The 17,326-nt window shown below is 50.4% G+C and overlaps 10 protein-coding genes across 10 annotated transcripts, besides 11 other annotated features; all 10 read right to left on the minus strand.

Moving 5' to 3' along the window:
* On the minus strand, nt 1-1,919 carry TraAM80_08092 (uncharacterized protein; the record flags this gene model as incomplete). Its single annotated transcript, XM_029384852.1, has 1 exon — nt 1-1,919. A coding segment is annotated over one exon (1,919 nt), but the record flags the coding sequence as incomplete, so codon positions are not given.
* A 257-nt stretch (nt 1,920-2,176) lies between these two features.
* Nucleotides 2,177-2,204: a microsatellite.
* A 153-nt stretch (nt 2,205-2,357) lies between these two features.
* Nucleotides 2,358-2,389: a microsatellite.
* Nucleotides 2,390-2,405: 16 nt separating this feature from the next.
* Nucleotides 2,406-2,430: a microsatellite.
* A 187-nt stretch (nt 2,431-2,617) lies between these two features.
* Nucleotides 2,618-2,644: a microsatellite.
* A 719-nt stretch (nt 2,645-3,363) lies between these two features.
* Nucleotides 3,364-3,388: a microsatellite.
* Nucleotides 3,389-3,533: 145 nt separating this feature from the next.
* On the minus strand, nt 3,534-4,271 carry TraAM80_08093 (putative methyltransferase; the record flags this gene model as incomplete). Its single annotated transcript, XM_029384853.1, has 1 exon — nt 3,534-4,271. One exon carries the CDS (start codon nt 4,269-4,271, stop codon nt 3,534-3,536), a length of 738 nt encoding a protein of 245 aa, XP_029235283.1.
* A 132-nt stretch (nt 4,272-4,403) lies between these two features.
* On the minus strand, nt 4,404-5,228 carry TraAM80_08094 (uncharacterized protein; the record flags this gene model as incomplete). Its single annotated transcript, XM_029384854.1, has 1 exon — nt 4,404-5,228. One exon carries the CDS (start codon nt 5,226-5,228, stop codon nt 4,404-4,406), a length of 825 nt encoding a protein of 274 aa, XP_029235284.1.
* Nucleotides 5,229-5,507: 279 nt separating this feature from the next.
* Nucleotides 5,508-5,538: a microsatellite.
* Nucleotides 5,539-6,293: 755 nt separating this feature from the next.
* On the minus strand, nt 6,294-7,307 carry TraAM80_08095 (putative palmitoyl acyltransferase 11; the record flags this gene model as incomplete). Its single annotated transcript, XM_029384855.1, has 1 exon — nt 6,294-7,307. One exon carries the CDS (start codon nt 7,305-7,307, stop codon nt 6,294-6,296), a length of 1,014 nt encoding a protein of 337 aa, XP_029235285.1.
* A 78-nt stretch (nt 7,308-7,385) lies between these two features.
* Nucleotides 7,386-7,419: a microsatellite.
* Nucleotides 7,420-7,620: 201 nt separating this feature from the next.
* Nucleotides 7,621-7,658: a microsatellite.
* Nucleotides 7,659-8,201: 543 nt separating this feature from the next.
* Nucleotides 8,202-9,290, minus strand: TraAM80_08096 (farnesyl pyrophosphate synthase; the record flags this gene model as incomplete). The annotated part of the gene is made up of 1 exon (XM_029384856.1): nt 8,202-9,290. One exon carries the CDS (start codon nt 9,288-9,290, stop codon nt 8,202-8,204), a length of 1,089 nt encoding a protein of 362 aa, XP_029235286.1.
* Nucleotides 9,291-9,393: 103 nt separating this feature from the next.
* Nucleotides 9,394-9,416: a microsatellite.
* Nucleotides 9,417-9,550: 134 nt separating this feature from the next.
* Nucleotides 9,551-9,572: a microsatellite.
* A 268-nt stretch (nt 9,573-9,840) lies between these two features.
* Nucleotides 9,841-9,859: a microsatellite.
* Nucleotides 9,860-9,909: 50 nt separating this feature from the next.
* Nucleotides 9,910-11,697, minus strand: TraAM80_08097 (intraflagellar transport protein-like protein; the record flags this gene model as incomplete). Its single annotated transcript, XM_029384857.1, has 1 exon — nt 9,910-11,697. One exon carries the CDS (start codon nt 11,695-11,697, stop codon nt 9,910-9,912), a length of 1,788 nt encoding a protein of 595 aa, XP_029235287.1.
* A 914-nt stretch (nt 11,698-12,611) lies between these two features.
* Nucleotides 12,612-13,415, minus strand: TraAM80_08098 (putative mak-16-like RNA binding protein; the record flags this gene model as incomplete). Its single annotated transcript, XM_029384858.1, has 1 exon — nt 12,612-13,415. One exon carries the CDS (start codon nt 13,413-13,415, stop codon nt 12,612-12,614), a length of 804 nt encoding a protein of 267 aa, XP_029235288.1.
* A 472-nt stretch (nt 13,416-13,887) lies between these two features.
* On the minus strand, nt 13,888-14,931 carry TraAM80_08099 (uncharacterized protein; the record flags this gene model as incomplete). The annotated part of the gene is made up of 1 exon (XM_029384859.1): nt 13,888-14,931. One exon carries the CDS (start codon nt 14,929-14,931, stop codon nt 13,888-13,890), a length of 1,044 nt encoding a protein of 347 aa, XP_029235289.1.
* Nucleotides 14,932-15,249: 318 nt separating this feature from the next.
* Nucleotides 15,250-16,482, minus strand: TraAM80_08100 (uncharacterized protein; the record flags this gene model as incomplete). Its single annotated transcript, XM_029384860.1, has 1 exon — nt 15,250-16,482. One exon carries the CDS (start codon nt 16,480-16,482, stop codon nt 15,250-15,252), a length of 1,233 nt encoding a protein of 410 aa, XP_029235290.1.
* A 385-nt stretch (nt 16,483-16,867) lies between these two features.
* Nucleotides 16,868-17,317, minus strand: TraAM80_08101 (centrin; the record flags this gene model as incomplete). The annotated part of the gene is made up of 1 exon (XM_029384861.1): nt 16,868-17,317. One exon carries the CDS (start codon nt 17,315-17,317, stop codon nt 16,868-16,870), a length of 450 nt encoding a protein of 149 aa, XP_029235291.1.
* Nucleotides 17,318-17,326: the final 9 nt, after the last annotated feature.

Here is a 17,326-nt window from a genome sequence, read left to right on the forward strand (position 1 = left end):
TGCCGGTTCATGTCCTCCGCCCGATCATTCAGCTCCTCCAATGAACGAAAGTTGCCGTCGTCCCCGGCACGCAGCTGCTCATTTTCAGCACGCAACTCCTCCAGCTGCCGGTTCATCTCCTCCGCCCGGTCGTTCAGCTCCTCCAACGCACGAACCTTGTCCTCGTCCGCGCCATACAGCTGCTCATTTTCAGCACGCAACTGCTCGTTCTCTTCACGCAGCTGCTCATTCTCAGCACGCAGCTCTTTCAGTTTCTGCTTCATATCTTTCTCTCGATCATTAACCTTATTGAGATCATTTATCAAGCGTGTTTTATCTTCTTCATGCGCATTGAGCATTTTTTTGAATTCGTGTCCTGTGTCTACGAGTTGTCGGCGGAGGTCGTCCGCCTGTTGATTGAGTTGCTTTATCTGACTTTGTGTTTGTTGTAGGGCGGTATGGTTGTTGGCATTTTCATTTTCCACTTGTTTTTTCTCTTCTGCTAGACGTTTTATTTCCTCCTTCAGGCGTTGTTGTTCTTTGTTTTGCATGTCTTTAAACAGGCGCTGACCGTCTTGTAGTTGGCGCAACGCTTTGTCGTGTTGTTCCTGAATGTGTCGGCGTTGTTGGTCGTAATGTTCTTGTGCCTGTTTGGAAAGATGCTTATTTCTAAGAAGTTCTTGGTGAACTTTGTTGATTTCTGTGTTCGCTGTTTTTAGCTGTTTTGTCAGGTCATTGTTCTGCTTATGTACATTATTTGTCTTTTCACTTAGTTCCTGAAGCAAAGTGGCATTGGTGTGGTATTTATCTTTTATATGATTTACATTGTTTAGCGCTGTGTGTAATGCTGCGTAAAGTAATGGACGGTGCATGGACGCTCTAGAAAGAAGGCGTTTGCTCTCCTCTTGTGTGATGACAGCAACGCCGGTACTGTTGGCCTTGATTGATGCTGTTATCGAGGAGCGGGGGACTGTGATTGGTGCGATGTCGCTGGCCTCACTAAAGGTGAGGCACGCATCGGTTTTGTCATTTTTGTCAGTGATGATACCGTAGCCTTCGTTGCAGAGATGCTGTTGCTTGGCATTCTTCCTAATTTGTATATCGAGTAGCTTCATGCGACTAATGTTGGTGTTTATGTCTTCACCAATCTCTTTAGCGCGCGTTTGCGATTTTTCAAGCGCATGAAACACGATGATGGTGTTCAATTGAGCGAGTACCCAGTCGCAAATAACTGACTCCAGGGCAAGAGGGGACGCTGGTAGGATGTTTACTGAGTGACGCAGTATTTGCTCTCGCAGTTTTAGAAGTCGCGGCTGGTAGTTGTTGACGATGTCCTGCCACGCATTCGCGTCCTTTCCGACAGCAGGGCAGTATTCCAGCAACCTGTTAATAAAGGCTGGATCCCGCACTACGGGGCGGAGCTCCTCCCATCCTGTTACCGCTTCCCCCGCCCCGTCACTGTTCAAAATTGCAACGCTGGCCTCAAGCACCAGGCAAAGTCCTGCTGAGGGAAGACGGGCGTTGAAGGCTTCATGTAACCACACCTCCTCCACCGCTGCCAAAGAACGGCGCGCGTTTTCCACTTCTTCCTTTGCACGTGCCACTCGTGCCTCGGTGTCTCGTCGAACCGTCGCCAACTCATCCCGCTGCTGCGACAGAGTGTGCTGGCAGTTCCGCATCTCCTCTTCCTTCTGTTCTTTCTCTTTCTGGAGTGCATTTAAGACGTCAGCGTAGCTCCCATTCTTTGCTCGCCATCGCTGGAGCTGGACGTAGTGCTCGCCCAGCTTCAGTACTCTTGCCAGCGACCATTGGAGTTCAAGGGCGTTGTCAAGAAACTCGTACACCACAAGGCTGCCGGAGATTACCGGTTCATCAACACTTTTCAGGAATGCCTTAATGTTATTGTGTACTTCCTCAGGAGATAGCGGGGGCACACCCATATCGGATGTTCCGCGTGCACGCATCTCCACAAAATGAATACAAGCACCAGTAATAATAGACTGCAACGATCAACGCACTGACAAGACCAAAATCCACCACAACCACACACAGTCCCTTTGTGCCTGTGATTATGTGGATTATTATCTTTTTGCTCTTTCTCTAGGCTCTGCCTGTGCTCTGGGTGAAATATCCCTTCAACCTTCCTCTTCGTTCCTTCCAGTCCCTTCCCAATCGGTTGTTGCCACCCTCTCGCACCAGTAGTAGTAGTAGTACGTCAGGAGTAGAGGAAAAACAGCGGTGCAATAAACGACAAGGAAAAGCACAAAGAAATGCAAAACACTAAAAACACAACCTAACAATGTGTGCAGTTCCTTCTTTTTCTCCTCCTTCGCAATGTATCCTGCCTCTCCGGTATCTTATTTCGCTTTCTTTGCTACTGTTGTTGATGTTGTTGTTGTTTTTTGCTTGTGCCCTGTTTTCGTCCCTGTGTGTGTGTGTGTGTGTGTGTGTATCGCGCCTCACCCCGCTAGCGCCTGCTGATAACGCAATATGTGGAAAAAGAAAACCCAGACGGGCGTGCCCTCTCTTCTTTTCCCTTCTTGTTGTTTATCTGCGCTTCTGTTTCTGCCGCTCACTCCTCAGTCACGGGTTGTGTGATTGGATGCGGTGTAGAACGCACCCCACCCTGCAATGCACGTATAATATATATATATATATATATATAACGTACAGATATGTGCAAGGCACCTTCTGTGCCACAATGAGTGGAGCAGCACGCAGAATCTAAAAGGTGAAGAACGCCCACTTTTCCTATTTTCCTCGTGAACCAAGAAAATGGATTGGGGGGGGGGGGGGGGAACGGGCGATACGTGCGGTCTGGCCGATAGAAAGGCCCGTTAGCAGCAAGATAAACAAAAAGTGGGACGAGTGTGTGTTAGGGGGAGAAAATACACACACACCAAGAGCGACGTTTCGTAGAGCAAAAGAAAGGAGACGAGTCACAGATGCACACACACCCACTCGCAAGAGAGGAAAATAGGCAGCAGCCGGTCACTAATTTAACCTAACTAATTGACTCTTTGGGTGTGTGCGTGAAGGAAGCAACAGTAAGAAGAGAAAGAATAAAAAAGGTTTCGCAGAGAATGGCACACGTGTTTGCAGAGTAGCAATGATAGTGGTAACAAAGTCCTCCATACTCAACCCATCCCCAGCAAGTGGCGGCCCACTTCTTCGTCCCCGCTCTGCTTCTTTTGTTTACCTTGAAAACTGCAGCGGTGGTAACACTTGTGTTGCACCCACACATGCACACACTCACGCAAAGAGAGAGAGAAAAAAAAGAGGACGAAGAAAAAGGATAGAAGCTGTGTGTGACCCGCACAGGCATCATCCCTCCCTCATCTACAGCAACGACCAAAAACGAAAAAAAACAAAAACATTCTCTCCCACATGCACACACACACACACACACGCCTTCGACTCTGCTCTAGTGCCGGGGCCCCCATGAGAGTCATGGCATTTTGTTATTGCCACTCTACGCGCAATGGCACCTCCCCTCGCACACGCGCACATCCAACCCATGCAAGAATAACGATGACAATAATAAAAGCCGGGCCTCACATTTCTGGAGGGTGGTGTGCGGCAAAGACGTGAAACGGCTCAAAGACTTCGAGAAGCGGATTGAAGCCGCTGCGTGTCGTGAAAAGGGCAGTCTTGTCGCCGCCAAATGTATTCCAGAACTGCGGGTGAGTGAGGCTTGAGATATCTTTGTGCGCCCCGCAGATGTTACGGTACACTACCGCCAGATGCTCAAAGTCAGTCGGGAAACAAATGTCAACCATGCCGGCGTTGCCATGCAGCGAGTCGGCGGGGCGGCGAAGATAGAGATCCTTGGCCACACGCACTTTGCATTGGCATACTGGTCCGTTAACACCCGGTAGAGCCTGTCGTACACCTGACCAGTCAAGAAGAAAAAGATGATGTCTGGGAAAGGAAGCGGCACACGTCTCGAGGAACTGCATTGCAGCCGTAGGAAGCCAGAAACTTCGAAGTGGGCTGTGGGTCCAGAGAACCTTTGTGACAATAACACGCAGAGAATCCAGCATGTTCGGCCCAATGCTAGTAAATGGAGGTGGATCAATGTTGTCACGACCACCAGTCAGACACAACACCTTGAGGCTATGAAATGACTCCTCCTGCATCCAACGCAAGTAACGCAGGTAGCGAAGGATGACAGGGTCCTTCAGAGCGTAGTAACGTTCACGGCCAGTGGAAAGGTTGTCATGCTGCTGAAAGCCAAACCAGTGTTCGTTACAAACCCCATCACCGCTAAGCACGATGCAGTCGTGCGGCATCCCGGAAAGAAGTTCAACCCCCAGCACAATGCAGCGACGACGTTCCAACTGACGCCAATTAAGAATGGAAATGTTATGTATTTTAACATGATGGTAGTGTGTAATGAGGCGGTTACGAAGCACCTGCACAAGCTAAGGATTTTGCTCCACCACGTGGTACTCACACTGCGCATACACGACAGAAAAGTGCTCCGCAAGGTAGTCCAGCACACTCACCGCCAGTGCCCCTGTTCCTGCCCCAACGTCATACACGACAAGCGGCTCATGGGGGTCAAATTTTGCCCGCATCATCGTCATTAAATATTCCGCCAGCACCCAACCGTAGTGAGAGTGAAAAAGCTGTGTTGGCGTAATGCAGGCAGGAGTTGAATTGTGAATCTTGCCAACATAACGTTCATAGTCATGCTGATTCCGAAGGCTGCCAAATGGTACTGGATCAAAGTAACCGCTTGTCATGAACTGTCGATACTTGCAGTCCAGCTTCGGATAATACCCCCACTTCTTATGATAGAGAGCAAAGTGAATAAAGTCCTGCATGATAAGTGAGGTGCCTAGTGAATCGTGGTCTGAAAGCGCCCCACCCTCAAACACTATGAGGTCCTCAAAAAGTTTTTTGTGCCGAGTCACACGTCGTTCCTCTTCCTGTGCCACAACTTCGTGAAACCGAGAGTCAGACATGGCGTTGTTGCCATAAAACACGATTAACGGTATACCTCGTTGGGCAGTAGATAAGGAGTAAGGGCCTGCAGCGGCATTGTCAGCCTTTGTGGAGGCCGTGGCATCAGTTGGAGTCACTGCTCTGAAAACAGGAGACAAGGAGGTGTCCGGTGCATCCAATGGGCCACCGTAATAAAAATTGCGAGAGAGCAGTTGATCATTCCCGTCAGTTGTCCCCCTGTTAGCGCCATCGCTATTCGTGCCACTACCACCAGCCTTTCCCCTACTGCCTTGGAACATGCTGCTACCGGCGGCAGTAGTGACCCCCCAGCAGCCGTGCAGAACTGCTGCACGGATCTCCAAAGTGCCGCAGCAAAAATGAACCCACCTCAATGGAGGGAGTGGACGCATCCAAAATCATCTCCTTGGCCTTTTTTATTGTAGTTTCTGCGTTCCGCCGCTATTGATTCTTCTGTATGCACGCACTCTCGCTGTATGAGAGCGTGTGTGCGTGTCAACAACGTCTTCTCTGCCTTCAAACAGTGGGTGGTAGGGAAGGAGACAGGTCACCGTTCTTTTTGTTTGCTTGTTTGTGTGTGTGTGTGTGTGTATTGTTTTTTTTTCTCTTTCAATTGCCTCTTTCTTCTTTGTTCTTCTCCCGCTAGTTGTGAGAATCCACGACGTGAAAAGTAAATAAATGCGGGGCAACAATTAATATGGATTGCCCTAGTCATGCCGCAGGAGCAACGATGATGGGAGCAGGAAAAAAAGGGGTGAGTCGTCCGCGTGCGTATGTGTGCGTGATGCGCAATTATACTGTGCTCCTTATTGCTCTTTATTTATTTTGGCTTCGCTGAATTAACGTCACCCTGACAGCTCGTTTGCGCCTCTACCTGGCGCACGCACTCAAACATGGCCATGCATACCACCAGCCGTCGCAAGGAAGAGTAATTCTCCATCGAGCCCCGTTTTGGCTCCAATTACATCGGTTTATGCCTCAGCTTCTTCGTCTTCACCCGCGCGCTCCGCCTGCCCCATGCGTTGAAGCTTCAGATCGCCTGAAAGAGGCAGAACTGACACCGGCATCGCCACTCACTAAAGTTGCGTGCAGGTAGGTTACCCACCCTCATCCTTCTTGTTGGCGTGGGAAGAAGCAGGGGTGAGCTGACAACCAAAAACGTCCCATTTTCGTCCTATCGTCATGTAACGCAGCGGCACCTCTAACGCACGCAATAAGATATGCCCCCACCCCCGACAGCCGTCTCCACCCAACCCACTTCTCACAAACACACATATCACCACGTTCTCGTTCCTCTGAAAACAACCAGAGTGAGCCGCCCACTGTTTAGAATAAATAGGCACCATTTAATGGGTATCATTTGGATAAGGTTCCTGTGGAACCTGGGACGATGGCTGCGTGGGAACTACAGTAAACTGCATCGTGTCACCGTTATTTTCGTTGTTTTGAGCGGCATTGTTATTGTCAGCTTTTCTTCGCTTGTACTTCCTAAAATCGCGACGTTTACGGATGGAAAGCCAGGAACAAAAGCCTTGTTTATCATTCCTACCCTGCATTTGTTCCTGAAGACCTTCTAAACGTCGGTGTTCACGTTTCCTCTCACGCTTTTCAACCATGTGCTGGTACGTCGTCTTGTGGGTGCAACAAAGGTACACGTGAAAGATAATGAGATGTCCAAGGACGCACATGCTTGCCGCGCACAACAAGAGTGGAATGAAGAGTAACACTATGTAGCTCGTATAGTGGCTGGAATGATAACGGCGATGTAAAATGTCCTCGTATTTCTCTCTCACTTGAATGGCATCGATCAGAACGTACAATCCGACCGCAAAGAGGTAAGCCATACCACACCACGCCATCCACATAAAGACACAAAAATGCTTGTAGTTAGCCACACCGACGCAAGCATTCAACCAGCGACAATGGTGATCAAATCCAGGCACGCATTTGTCACACACCCCACAGTGTTTGCTACTAGCCTTTACAAAACGACGGCAGAATACGCAGGGCACCGTGCCGGATGGAGCAGCCTCCAGCGTCAGTTCAGTCTGGTCCAGCCGAGGCAAGTCCGTGCGAAATATGACAGGATCCTCGATCTTACTAAGTGAAAGCGAGATCTTCAGCGTAACGATGATCATGAAAAAAACGCCAGAAACGCTGGCGATGACAATGCACAACACAGGTCCCAAAAACGGCACGTGCAGAGTGTAGTGCAGCATAGCTAGGAACACAATGAAGACCCACGCAAAGATCTGAAGTAAATCTAACGGGCATTCAAAACCTGAACGCCGCGGCCGCACTGGATCACCATACACATCTATCCACTGCCCCTCCGGTAAATCACAGCAAAGCAGCGACATTTGCGCCCCACCTACTTTCCCCCAGGAAAAGAAGTTTTGTTTTGTTTTCGCTGTTGCTGTTTGGAAATATTTGTTGTGCTTTCTTTCTTTCTTTCACACTTTTTTTTCCTTTACTCCTGTTGTGCCGCCACCAGGAACCCCTTGACGCTGATCAGGCGACGAGATGAGCAGGAGGGGTCTTCGCACCCACCCAGGATAGTGTGACGGAATAGGAACAATATCAATACGCACAGCAGAACCGGCCTTTCGTTCTCTCGCACTCTCACTCACGTCCACGTTATCCCCCTCTCAGAAGGCTGCGTCAACTGACGACGGCGAGGAGGCGAGGAGGCGAGGAGGCGAGGAGGCGAGCAGCAAGAACAGGAGAGAAAACTACTTTACTCTCACCTATTCTACGCAGCCCCACCAAAAGAAAAAAAAACGACAAAAAAAAAGTAGAAGAAAAGGAAAAATCGATATACCCCCAACCCAAAAAAAAAGGGGGGGTCAGAGTATCAGGGAGAATCATAACAGAATGTAGATGTGGGCGTCATTGTGAGAACTCCGACGATGCAAGCCTCACACGCGACACATCCAAGCATGAATAATACCTCAGATGTAGCGCATACGCGCCCCCCCCCCATTTCCTTGCTTCTTTACAATACCGTAAAGAAAATGTGGAGGATTTGTTGGTAACAAATTCAAAAGTACTCATTAAAATATACACTTCATTGGGGCAGTTCCAGAGCAGCCATTTTAATTAACATGCCCCCCACCCCCAAACACCCACGCACACACATTCCACTTCCTGCTATGCCTACCAACACCGACACCTATTCTTGTGGTCACATTTTTTTTTTCAACTTATATGTGTCTATAGAGTCTTTTTTGCCAAGCTATGCTTTCCACGCCCAGTTACTTTATACGTTTGTGGGTTTTTTCCCAGAGTACGGCGACACTTGACGCAAATACGGGAGAAGTCCGCTTCAGCTGCTCGATAAGCACCCCCATCTCCCGTGCGACTCCCGCTTCATAGATGGCGAAATCCGCTCGCAAATCCACCTCGTCATAGAGCCGCTTCACCACGGCGACCTTCGCCGGGTCTGTGTCACCGTAGTTGGCCTTAAACTCGGCCACCTGTGCGGCATTGGCTTTCATGAGGAATGTCACAGCCAACCAGGAGCACTTGGCATCCTCAATGTCGGTTCCAACCTTCCCAAGCTGCTCTGGCGGGGTGAAGCAGTCCATGACGTCGTCCTGCACCTGGAAAAACTCACCCATCACCATTGCAACGCGCTCTACCAAATTCATTTCAACAGAAGAGATCCCCCCGCTCACAAAAAGCCCCATAACAAGTGGAAGCAGATAGGTGTAGAAAGCTGTCTTGTACTTCACCACGCGTTTGTAATTAGACAAGGTAAATTCAGCAAAATCGGTTGTCCTAGGCTGTGCCACTTCAGGGTCCAGTTTTTTGGAGTCACACATGGAGGTCACGTCATAAAACTGTCCAATTGAGGTCGCGTAGTCGGTCCTCTGAAAGAGGTAAAGTAAATCCTTTAAAAAAGGGCGATCCGCAAAGTAGTGAAACGCCATTGTTTGCGTCCATGCTTTCAGAATGAGGCCGTCGTTAATGGCACTCTGGACAGTGACACCAGGAAAACAATACCAACACGGTTTCCCACGACGCATTTGACTGTTGTCCATAATGTCGTCCTCCACCAAGTAGTGAGCCTGAAGAAACTCAACCATCCAACCGCAGATACAGGCATCATGGAGGACACGTTCCTTCGTCGCCTCATCATATGAGCCAGCAGCCATGAATCCCTCCGCCACGTTCACCACTGTCAGACCACGGATATATTTGCCACCAAGACACGTCGTGTCCATCATGCGGCGGAGGTATTTGCTGCGATTGGGGTCCATCTCATAGTCGGAGTTCAACTGCTCTAGCAGAAAGGCCTGGATCTCGGCGTACACACACTTAAACCGCTCCATAGATGTCATCGCAGGAGGACAACTTAAATGACAAAGTAATAAGTCGAAGAGGGGTACAAATAATTCTTTCGTTGATGCAATATCACCTTTACCCAAACACAAATGTCAGTGACAAGCAAGTAAGCAAGCAAGCAAAAAGGGGTGGGGAGTGGAAGAAAAAAGAAACGCACAAAAGCAATTGTTCCAGAATTTCCACTTTTCACAAAGTCACTAAGAAACATACGCACACAAGTACCAAACTGAATCATTTCACCCATGTTCTTTGCAGCAAAAACACAAAAAAAAAAAAAACTGTCCGTTGTCTTCCTCTCATTGTCTATCTCACGTCTACAAGGCCACACCCGCAAACATATGCTTTTTTTTTTTGCATCAGCGGTAAACCTGCTGCAAACGACGCACTGTCCCGCCCCAAGACGTCAGACAAGTCCTTTTCTCTACATTCCAAAAAGCCGTCGTTGTCATTGTGTGTGCACAGCAGTGCCACATCACCGCCACCACCGACTGTCCCGTTCAGAGCTTCTCGGTGCTGTTCCGCTTTCCATTTTTTCCCCCTTGTACGTATATATATATATATATATTAAAAATGTTTTTCTGACTCACCCTTTCTCGCTCGCATTGTCTTTCTTTGTTACTGGTCACTCACAAGCAAAACGGGGGGTGCTCCGACGCCGCGGTTGCTACCGCCTTCTTTCAGCAGCAAATTGATTTCCTCCACAAGCATCAGGCAGTCCGTCTTGACGCCAAGATAATAACTCTCCTTGCCCTTCAAGCGCACAAACTCCTCCAACGAAAAGCTGGATTGCCGCAAATGCCGCAAACGGCCCTCGAGCGCAGATATGGAGCGAAAGGCGGCTTCCTCGTTAAGGCGCTTCTGCAGTGCCTCGTTTGACGCGCTAAGGGCGTTTAACTGCTGCTTGCTGGAGTCCCGAAGTTTCGTCAAAAATGTCCGCTCCTTCACGAGATAATCACGGCGTTTTTCAACGTCGCGACGCAGTCCATCCAGATCGCTGTACTTGACCATCTCCTGCGACTGTTCTTCCATCTTCCGCGCGTGTGCCTGCAGCTCCGCATTGATTTTGGTGTCAAGATTTTCTACTTTTTGAAGCTCCGCCTTGCGGTCCAGCAACTCCTTTTCAAGGCGCTGGTGCGTCACCTGGTCATTCTCAATCTGGTTGCGCCTCACGTCCACCTCACTCTCTAGCGCATGGAGTGCATGGGAGGCACCTTCTGCTGGTATCTGCTTCCGTAACTCTAGCGCCTGAGAGACGCGTTCAAGCAGCAACGAGATGTTTGCCTGCACGTTGGCAATCTTGTCGGACTCCTCCTTCTGTTTTTCAGGAAGGGAATCCATGAAGGACTGCAGCTCACGGTCTTTTTCCTGCAACTCCTGAAACGCCTTAAGGTTCTCGCCACTGTAGTTTTTTAACTCTTCATCCAGGGAATTACAACGGCTCTTAGACTCCCCCAAGACATCGCGTGTTTCGTTCACTTGCCGTTCCAGAACCTCAATATCGTCACGGGCGGTTTTCACTTGCTTAATGAGTAACTGCCGCTCCTCCTCTACAGAGAGGGCACACTGTTTCGTGAGCTCCTCTCTTAGCTGCCGCTTGCGTAGGATCTCCCGCAGCACCTCCGCGGCCCGCCGCTTGTCCGTGTCTGTCGCAATTTGTGCCATATGCAGCTCCTGCTTCGCCGTCAACGTCCGCACTTGGTGCTGAAGATCGAGCACCGCGTCTGAAACACCATAAGCTTCATTCCTGGTGGTGTTGTAAAGGTTATAATCCTGATTCTCTGCAATAATGCGACGATCCAGCTGCTGCATCTCCTCTTCCAAAATCTGCACATTCTTCTTCGTTTGTGTCTCCACCTCCTTCACATTTAGAAAAAGTTGGTCCACCTGCTTGCGCCGGTCAACATTCAAATATGTAAGTTTTGTAGCCTGTTCCTTCACACTATTGGCATCCTGCGAGGTACTCTTCTCCACAGCCAAGTTAATATCGGCAAGGACCCCTTTCAATTTTGTAACCTCATCAGTCAAGCTTTTGTTGCGCTGATGCAGCTGAGCCAATACGGAGCTGTTCTTTTCAATAAGGCTCTCCTGCTCGTTCAGATGCTGAATCTCAGTCGTCAGCTCCGTAATCTTTGGCCGCAGCAGTCCAATGTAGTAGCTTCGGTCCCCCACCTGACGCCCCGGCCCGGCCGTACCAGACCGCGTCGCGGCTCGCATCCCTTCCAGTGTCACTGGTGCCTTCGCCGAGACCGCCACCGGCTGCTGCAGGCTCTCACCCACACCGGCCACCTGCGCCCCGCGTAACTGCGAGCCAGGGCGCATCTGTGAACCCGGGCGCAGACTTGAGCCTGGCCGCAGCCCACTTGTCTGTCCAAAGGCGGTGGTGCTGCCAAACCGTCCCTGCATTGTGTTGCTTCAAATGGAGCTCTTTTTCCTTTAATCTTCCCTTTTTCTTTCCTTCTCCCTCTTGCTACTGACTGTCTTTCCTGTATTGTGGCTGTGGTTGTCTGTTACTTTGCAACCCCACAACGTATTTGCCTTCGAACGTCTTTATTCCGCGGTCCGTGTGTTGACCCAGCAGACCGCACCGATTCCCACGCGCTGCGGTGAGGCCGGTGGGCAGTGAAACACGAAGTTGAAAAAAAAAGGGCAAAGAGAGAAAGAAAAAAAATGTGTGGTCAAGAAAAAGTGCGATGAAAAACCAGAAACGCACGCGCCCGTCTATTACAAGTCGCACATACACTTGTCTATCCCACCTAAGCAATAGCGGCGGCAGTAATCTTACTACAAGGACTATAATGGCTGCTGCTCCCGCTATTACTTAGGTGGGATAGACAAGTGTATGTGCGACTTGTAGTGACATATATATATGCACGCGTATAATACATCGTGCACTGGAGTAGATGCAATGGCGCCAACTTACTCGACAAAGAAAAGAATCAATGGGAATGGGGATGGCGATGATGATGATAAAAGAAAGAAAGAATGGCCTGCATGCAAGGCATGTACTCTGCGGTGCATAACTCCCTCCACTACTGCTTCCTCTTTTCCTTCCAATACCCCCCCCCCCTTCGTCTCACCCTCTTTTTTTCCTGTTTTCCATCCTCCTGCCCCTCTTCATCCATTCTTTTTTCGCGTTTGCATTAAAAATAGTGCATTACCGTACTGTTATCACCCTCTCTCAGGTACACGCAGCCGCAGACACCCGCACCTGCACACACATGTTCCCCTCTTCTGCGGAACACACATGCGACCGTGCCTGCCCGTGAGTCTTTGGCAACATTCACTACCCGCAGTTCCCAGCAGTCGTTGGATGAAGCTCACCAGTCCAGCTCGTCCACACGGCTACGCTTCTGCGGCTGTTCATGCTCCAGCTCCTCCTCAATAACCAGACGCTGTCGTCGTGCGGGCTTTCGCCCGTTCACGCGTACCCCGTTTTTCGCCGTGCTTTCCTCCTCCTCCTCGTCTTCCTCGTCCATGACAAACTCCGGGAATTCCTCATCCTCTTCATCCTCTAAAGCCTCGAGCTCCGCCCGATCCTCCTCCTGGTCCAGTACACGCTCAAATGCCTCACGGCTACAGTTCATAACGCTATCATACGTCCCCTTCCGTAGTCTCTCCAGCAGCTCCTTCTCGACCTCCAGCTCTAATCGCGCCGCAGCCTCTGCCTTCTCCTCACGCCGCAACAGCTTATCTTCCTGTCTCTTGTTAACCGAAACATACTCCACCTTGGGCTCTAGCAACATCTTGCGACGGCGCATAATGTACTGCTTAAGCCGCAGCAGACGTGCCTTAATCTTGTTTACAAGCTTATGATCCCACCACTGCAACTCCTCATCGATCTGTGCCAAGGCACGGGGAAAACTGGCGTCAAGTCGCACCTTCTCCCATTGACGACGTGGAAGGTGGGCACGCTCTGCAGTCTTGACATACAAATAAAGCTCGTCCTCGTGTTCAATGATGGTTGCATACTGCGCGTTGGAGAGCGGGCAAACACCACGTTGACACAAGCCAGTCACATTGTACGGGTTGCGGCAAAACCGCGTCTTCTCGTCACGTGTTTTCACTTTAAATGAGCAAAAGGTCTGCCCCATAATGTTCCACATCGCATCATCATGATTCATTGCCTCTGCGTGAGATGGGTAGCTGTCAAGTTAGTGTGCTGATGCGCGTCGTTCCGTCCTTCGTGAGTTACTTCTGCCGTTGAGTCCTTGGATGCTGCAAACTACTTAGCACACTTCGACTACCCTGCCCCTCTTGCAGTGTTCCGTCTTTTTGTTTCTTGAATGACGTATGCGCTGGGCAACCTCTCCCTCACTCTTTCTCCCTATCTCTTGCCTGTGTGCTATAAACGAATTGGCCTGTGAAGGAGTAACTACAACAAAGGTGCGGATGGGAGAAAAAAATGGCGAGTGAAGAAAAAATAATTGGTTGCTTCTCTGCTAGATGCAGGCAGCGGGGAAGACAAGAGGAGGACCGCGACCAACAAAGATGCATCCAAAAGCAGCATACACACACGAGAAGGAAAGAGACACGCACGTGAAGGCAGACAGCTAGAACAGAATCATAAAATTTGCACGTGTGTCAGTGCTACTGTTACACGCCTGTCGACGGGCGTTCACGGTCAGCACCGATGGTCTGCATCAGTGCATGGTCGCGGCCAATAAACTCACCAATAGCAGAAATAGCGGTGGTGCCGAACGGAACATGCAGCACGGTCAGTTTGACTGCCTCTGTCAAGGAGCGCTCGATATCCCCTGCCAGGAACAACGTCACGACAAGGGCACAGCGATGGTTGTGGCTCTGCGGGTCTCGGTCTAGTACATCCCGCAGTTTTTTCTGACTACAGGTGTCACCGCGCCAGGTGAGCGGTGCCGCGGTCACTAGTCGATAGGTAGCCCGCACACGCGCAGCATCACTTCCGGCATCCTCGCAAAATCCTGCGTACTCAGCTTCCAGGCGCCGCATGTGCGCATCAGCATTCCTTCCCTGAACTATTTGTGCCAACACCACCCACGCCAAGCAAAGGGCGGTGCTTCCGTCAACGTTGACGTCGCCGTCACAATGCGACCTAACCGCGTCAAGTGTTGCAAGCGCACGGTGAAAAAACTTCTCCGCATACTCGGCCTTGCCCTCCGCCATCAGTCGCTTGCCCATCCCCACCAGCCTTGATACATCCACTGACATGCATAAATCGTTGGTGGCAGTATGTGGCGACGCCGTCGGCGGCAACGAGGAGGATAGCACTGCGATCTTTCCACCACGCTGGTAAGCTGCCAAGCGCTCGCAGACACGATTCATGTTTCGTATCATTGCGCTCACCGGCTCCCTAAGCGTGTCCGCAAGGGTCTGTCGATACAACACAGCTAATAGCGGTGTGCCCTGCTCCTTCCCAAGTTGTTCCTTTGCCTCCACGAAGGCGTTGCTGCCGCAGTCCCAGAAGTGCAGCCGCACTTTTGTAGCGTGCTGCGTCACAGCAGAGCGCACAGCGTCCTCAAGAGCCATTAAATCCGTCGCCGCGACGCCGTCATGGTACGGCTCATAGCAGAGCAAAAGCCGATCATCGCTATCCGAGGCGAAAAGGGCACGGAACTCCTCCACACTGCTGACAAAGTTTGAAGAAAACGCAGACGCCATCATCAACTCTCTCCTAGACTAGCATCCATGCAGAAGGCATAAACCCACACAGTGATAAGAGGGTAAGGGAGAGAAAGAGAATGGAGTGAGGGAAAAGAAAGCACTGAGGGGTCAAACAAAGAATGATAGTTCCTCAAAATTCGTGAATTCCAAGGAAACAAAGCCAATGAAGGGAACACGCAACTGTATTCGTACAGACACACAGATGAATGCGATTACTCGATCCATTACATGTCACTAGAGAATCAAAGTAAAAAGAAAGAGAGAGTAGGCTATGTACATCATACCTTGTTCGAGGCAAGTGGTATTCAGCTACGCAACTCAATCATTCGAAGGCAGCAGCCGTAAATCCACCCGTTGGCAGAGGCCTTGCGGGGAGGAGCGAACACAGTAGCCAGACTCGTAAAGCACGTACACCTTTTCAGTCCCCATCGTGTAGACTCCTTTGCCATGTGGCAAATCCTCATGCCAAGTCCCACAAAGCGTACCCCCACCGCGAATGTTAAGTTCCCCTTCTCCGTGTTTCTGGTCGTTGAGCCACTCTCCAGTGTACACCACATCATCAGAGCGGTACACACCATGGCCGCAGCGTTTGCCGTGGAAAAACTCACCAGCATAACTCTGCCTAGTTGTAGGACTAATAAACTGTCCTTTACCATGATACATGCTTTTGTGCCACTCACCCTCATAGATAGAGCCATCCGCATACTTGCACTGCCCACGACCTTCAATAGCTCCAAAGCACCACTCACCCTCATACTGCAAAGACGCACTTGTGTACGTTCCAATGCCGTGTTTGTGTCCGTTCTGCCATTCTCCCGTGTAGGTGTCCCCATTGAAATAGGTCATAGTCCCACGCCCGTGTTCACAACCATCCATCCACTGTCCCTCGTACTTGCCACCGTTTGGAAGTAGATACGTCCCTGTGCCGTTGTACACGCCATTCACCCATTCGCCCCTGTATACGTGTCCATCGTTGTACACATACTCACCATAACCTCGCAGGAGTCCATCCAAAAACTCCCCCGTATAAATTCCCTCAGGCTCTATCAGCTCTCCACGACCGTGCCATTTGCCATCCTGCCATTTCCCGCTGTAGAAAGTGCCAAAATCGGGACTGTGGTATGAGCCGGTGCCATTGCGTAGACCAAGAAACCATTCGCCTTCGTAGAGGTCATTAGACTTCACTCGCTTCAGGTATCCCGTACCGTGCATGCGACCACTCTTCCAATTCCCCTCGTATGTGTCACCATTATCAAAGACAATTGTTTGATATCCTTCAAGTCGCAACGTGGTCTGCTGCTCACGGATAATAACAGTAATTTGTGCAAGAAGCTGCTGTGTGATCTCTGAGGCCTGGTTATCCAGTAGTTCCAACTCGTGCCGCCGCTCAAGCTGGACACGGAGCAGTTGTTGTCGCGCCTTCTTTTGTTGAATCCTCTCCTCATCCTCAGAGTCGCGCAGGTCAAACGCCAAGCCTGCCGTTCGTTGCACGGCAAGCGAATTAAGAAGAATTTCCGCCCCATTCGGGGGAAATGACAGCAGATTTAACATAGAGCTCCTTCCCACGAGCATCGACGATGTCGTCGACCGTGCATGGGTGGCGGTGGACATCCCTAAGTATTGCCCACGCTGCCGTCACTTGTGCAAACGCCCAAGTCTCGCACCCCACTAGGGGTGAGGGGAGGAAGGAAGCACAAGAAAAAGACAAAAAAAAATGACACATAGAGTGAACAAAATCTCCAGTCTTCCAGTCACGCTAACAACAAATGTGCTCGTTGGTGGCACCACAAACAAAAAAAAAGTCAGAATAAAAGCAAGTGCACAGTGAATGGCGCTGCCCTCCCTCCAAAAAAAAAAAAAAACTCAATCTTTCTCTATCAGTGTATACGATGACATTTGTCACACCATACCCAAAAAAAGGCAGACGCAAAACGCTTTACTTTCCCCGCATCTGCATCATAACACTTTTAAACTCCTCAAAGGAGACCTCGCCATCGCCATCCTCGTCAGCCTCTGCGATCATCTCTTGCAGCACGTCGTCGCCAGGGTTCTCTCCCAGCAGTTTGGCCACCTCCTTCAGGTTGGCAAACGAAATCTTTCCCTTCTTGTCGAGGTCAAACAGCTGAAATGCCTTCAGTATCTCCTCCGGTGAGTCCTTCTTCGCCATGCGTGACTTCACCACACGCTCAAACTCGCTGTACCCAATCAGGCCCTTGGAGTCCGTGGACATCGTGCGGATCATCCGCTCCACCTCGTCGCGCGGCAGGTCGCCAAACCCGAGTCCCTTCATTGCCAGGGCCATCTCCTCTGCATCAATGGCGCCAGAGCCGTCGGCATCGAAGAGGTTGAATGCCTCACGAATTTGCTCGTCCGTAAGAGCTGCCATAGATGATTA

The sequence above is a fragment of the Trypanosoma rangeli genome (genome assembly GCF_003719475.1).
Source record: "Trypanosoma rangeli strain AM80 chromosome Unknown Tra_15.4_contig_00374, whole genome shotgun sequence".
Lineage (NCBI taxonomy): Eukaryota > Euglenozoa > Kinetoplastea > Trypanosomatida > Trypanosomatidae > Trypanosoma > Trypanosoma rangeli.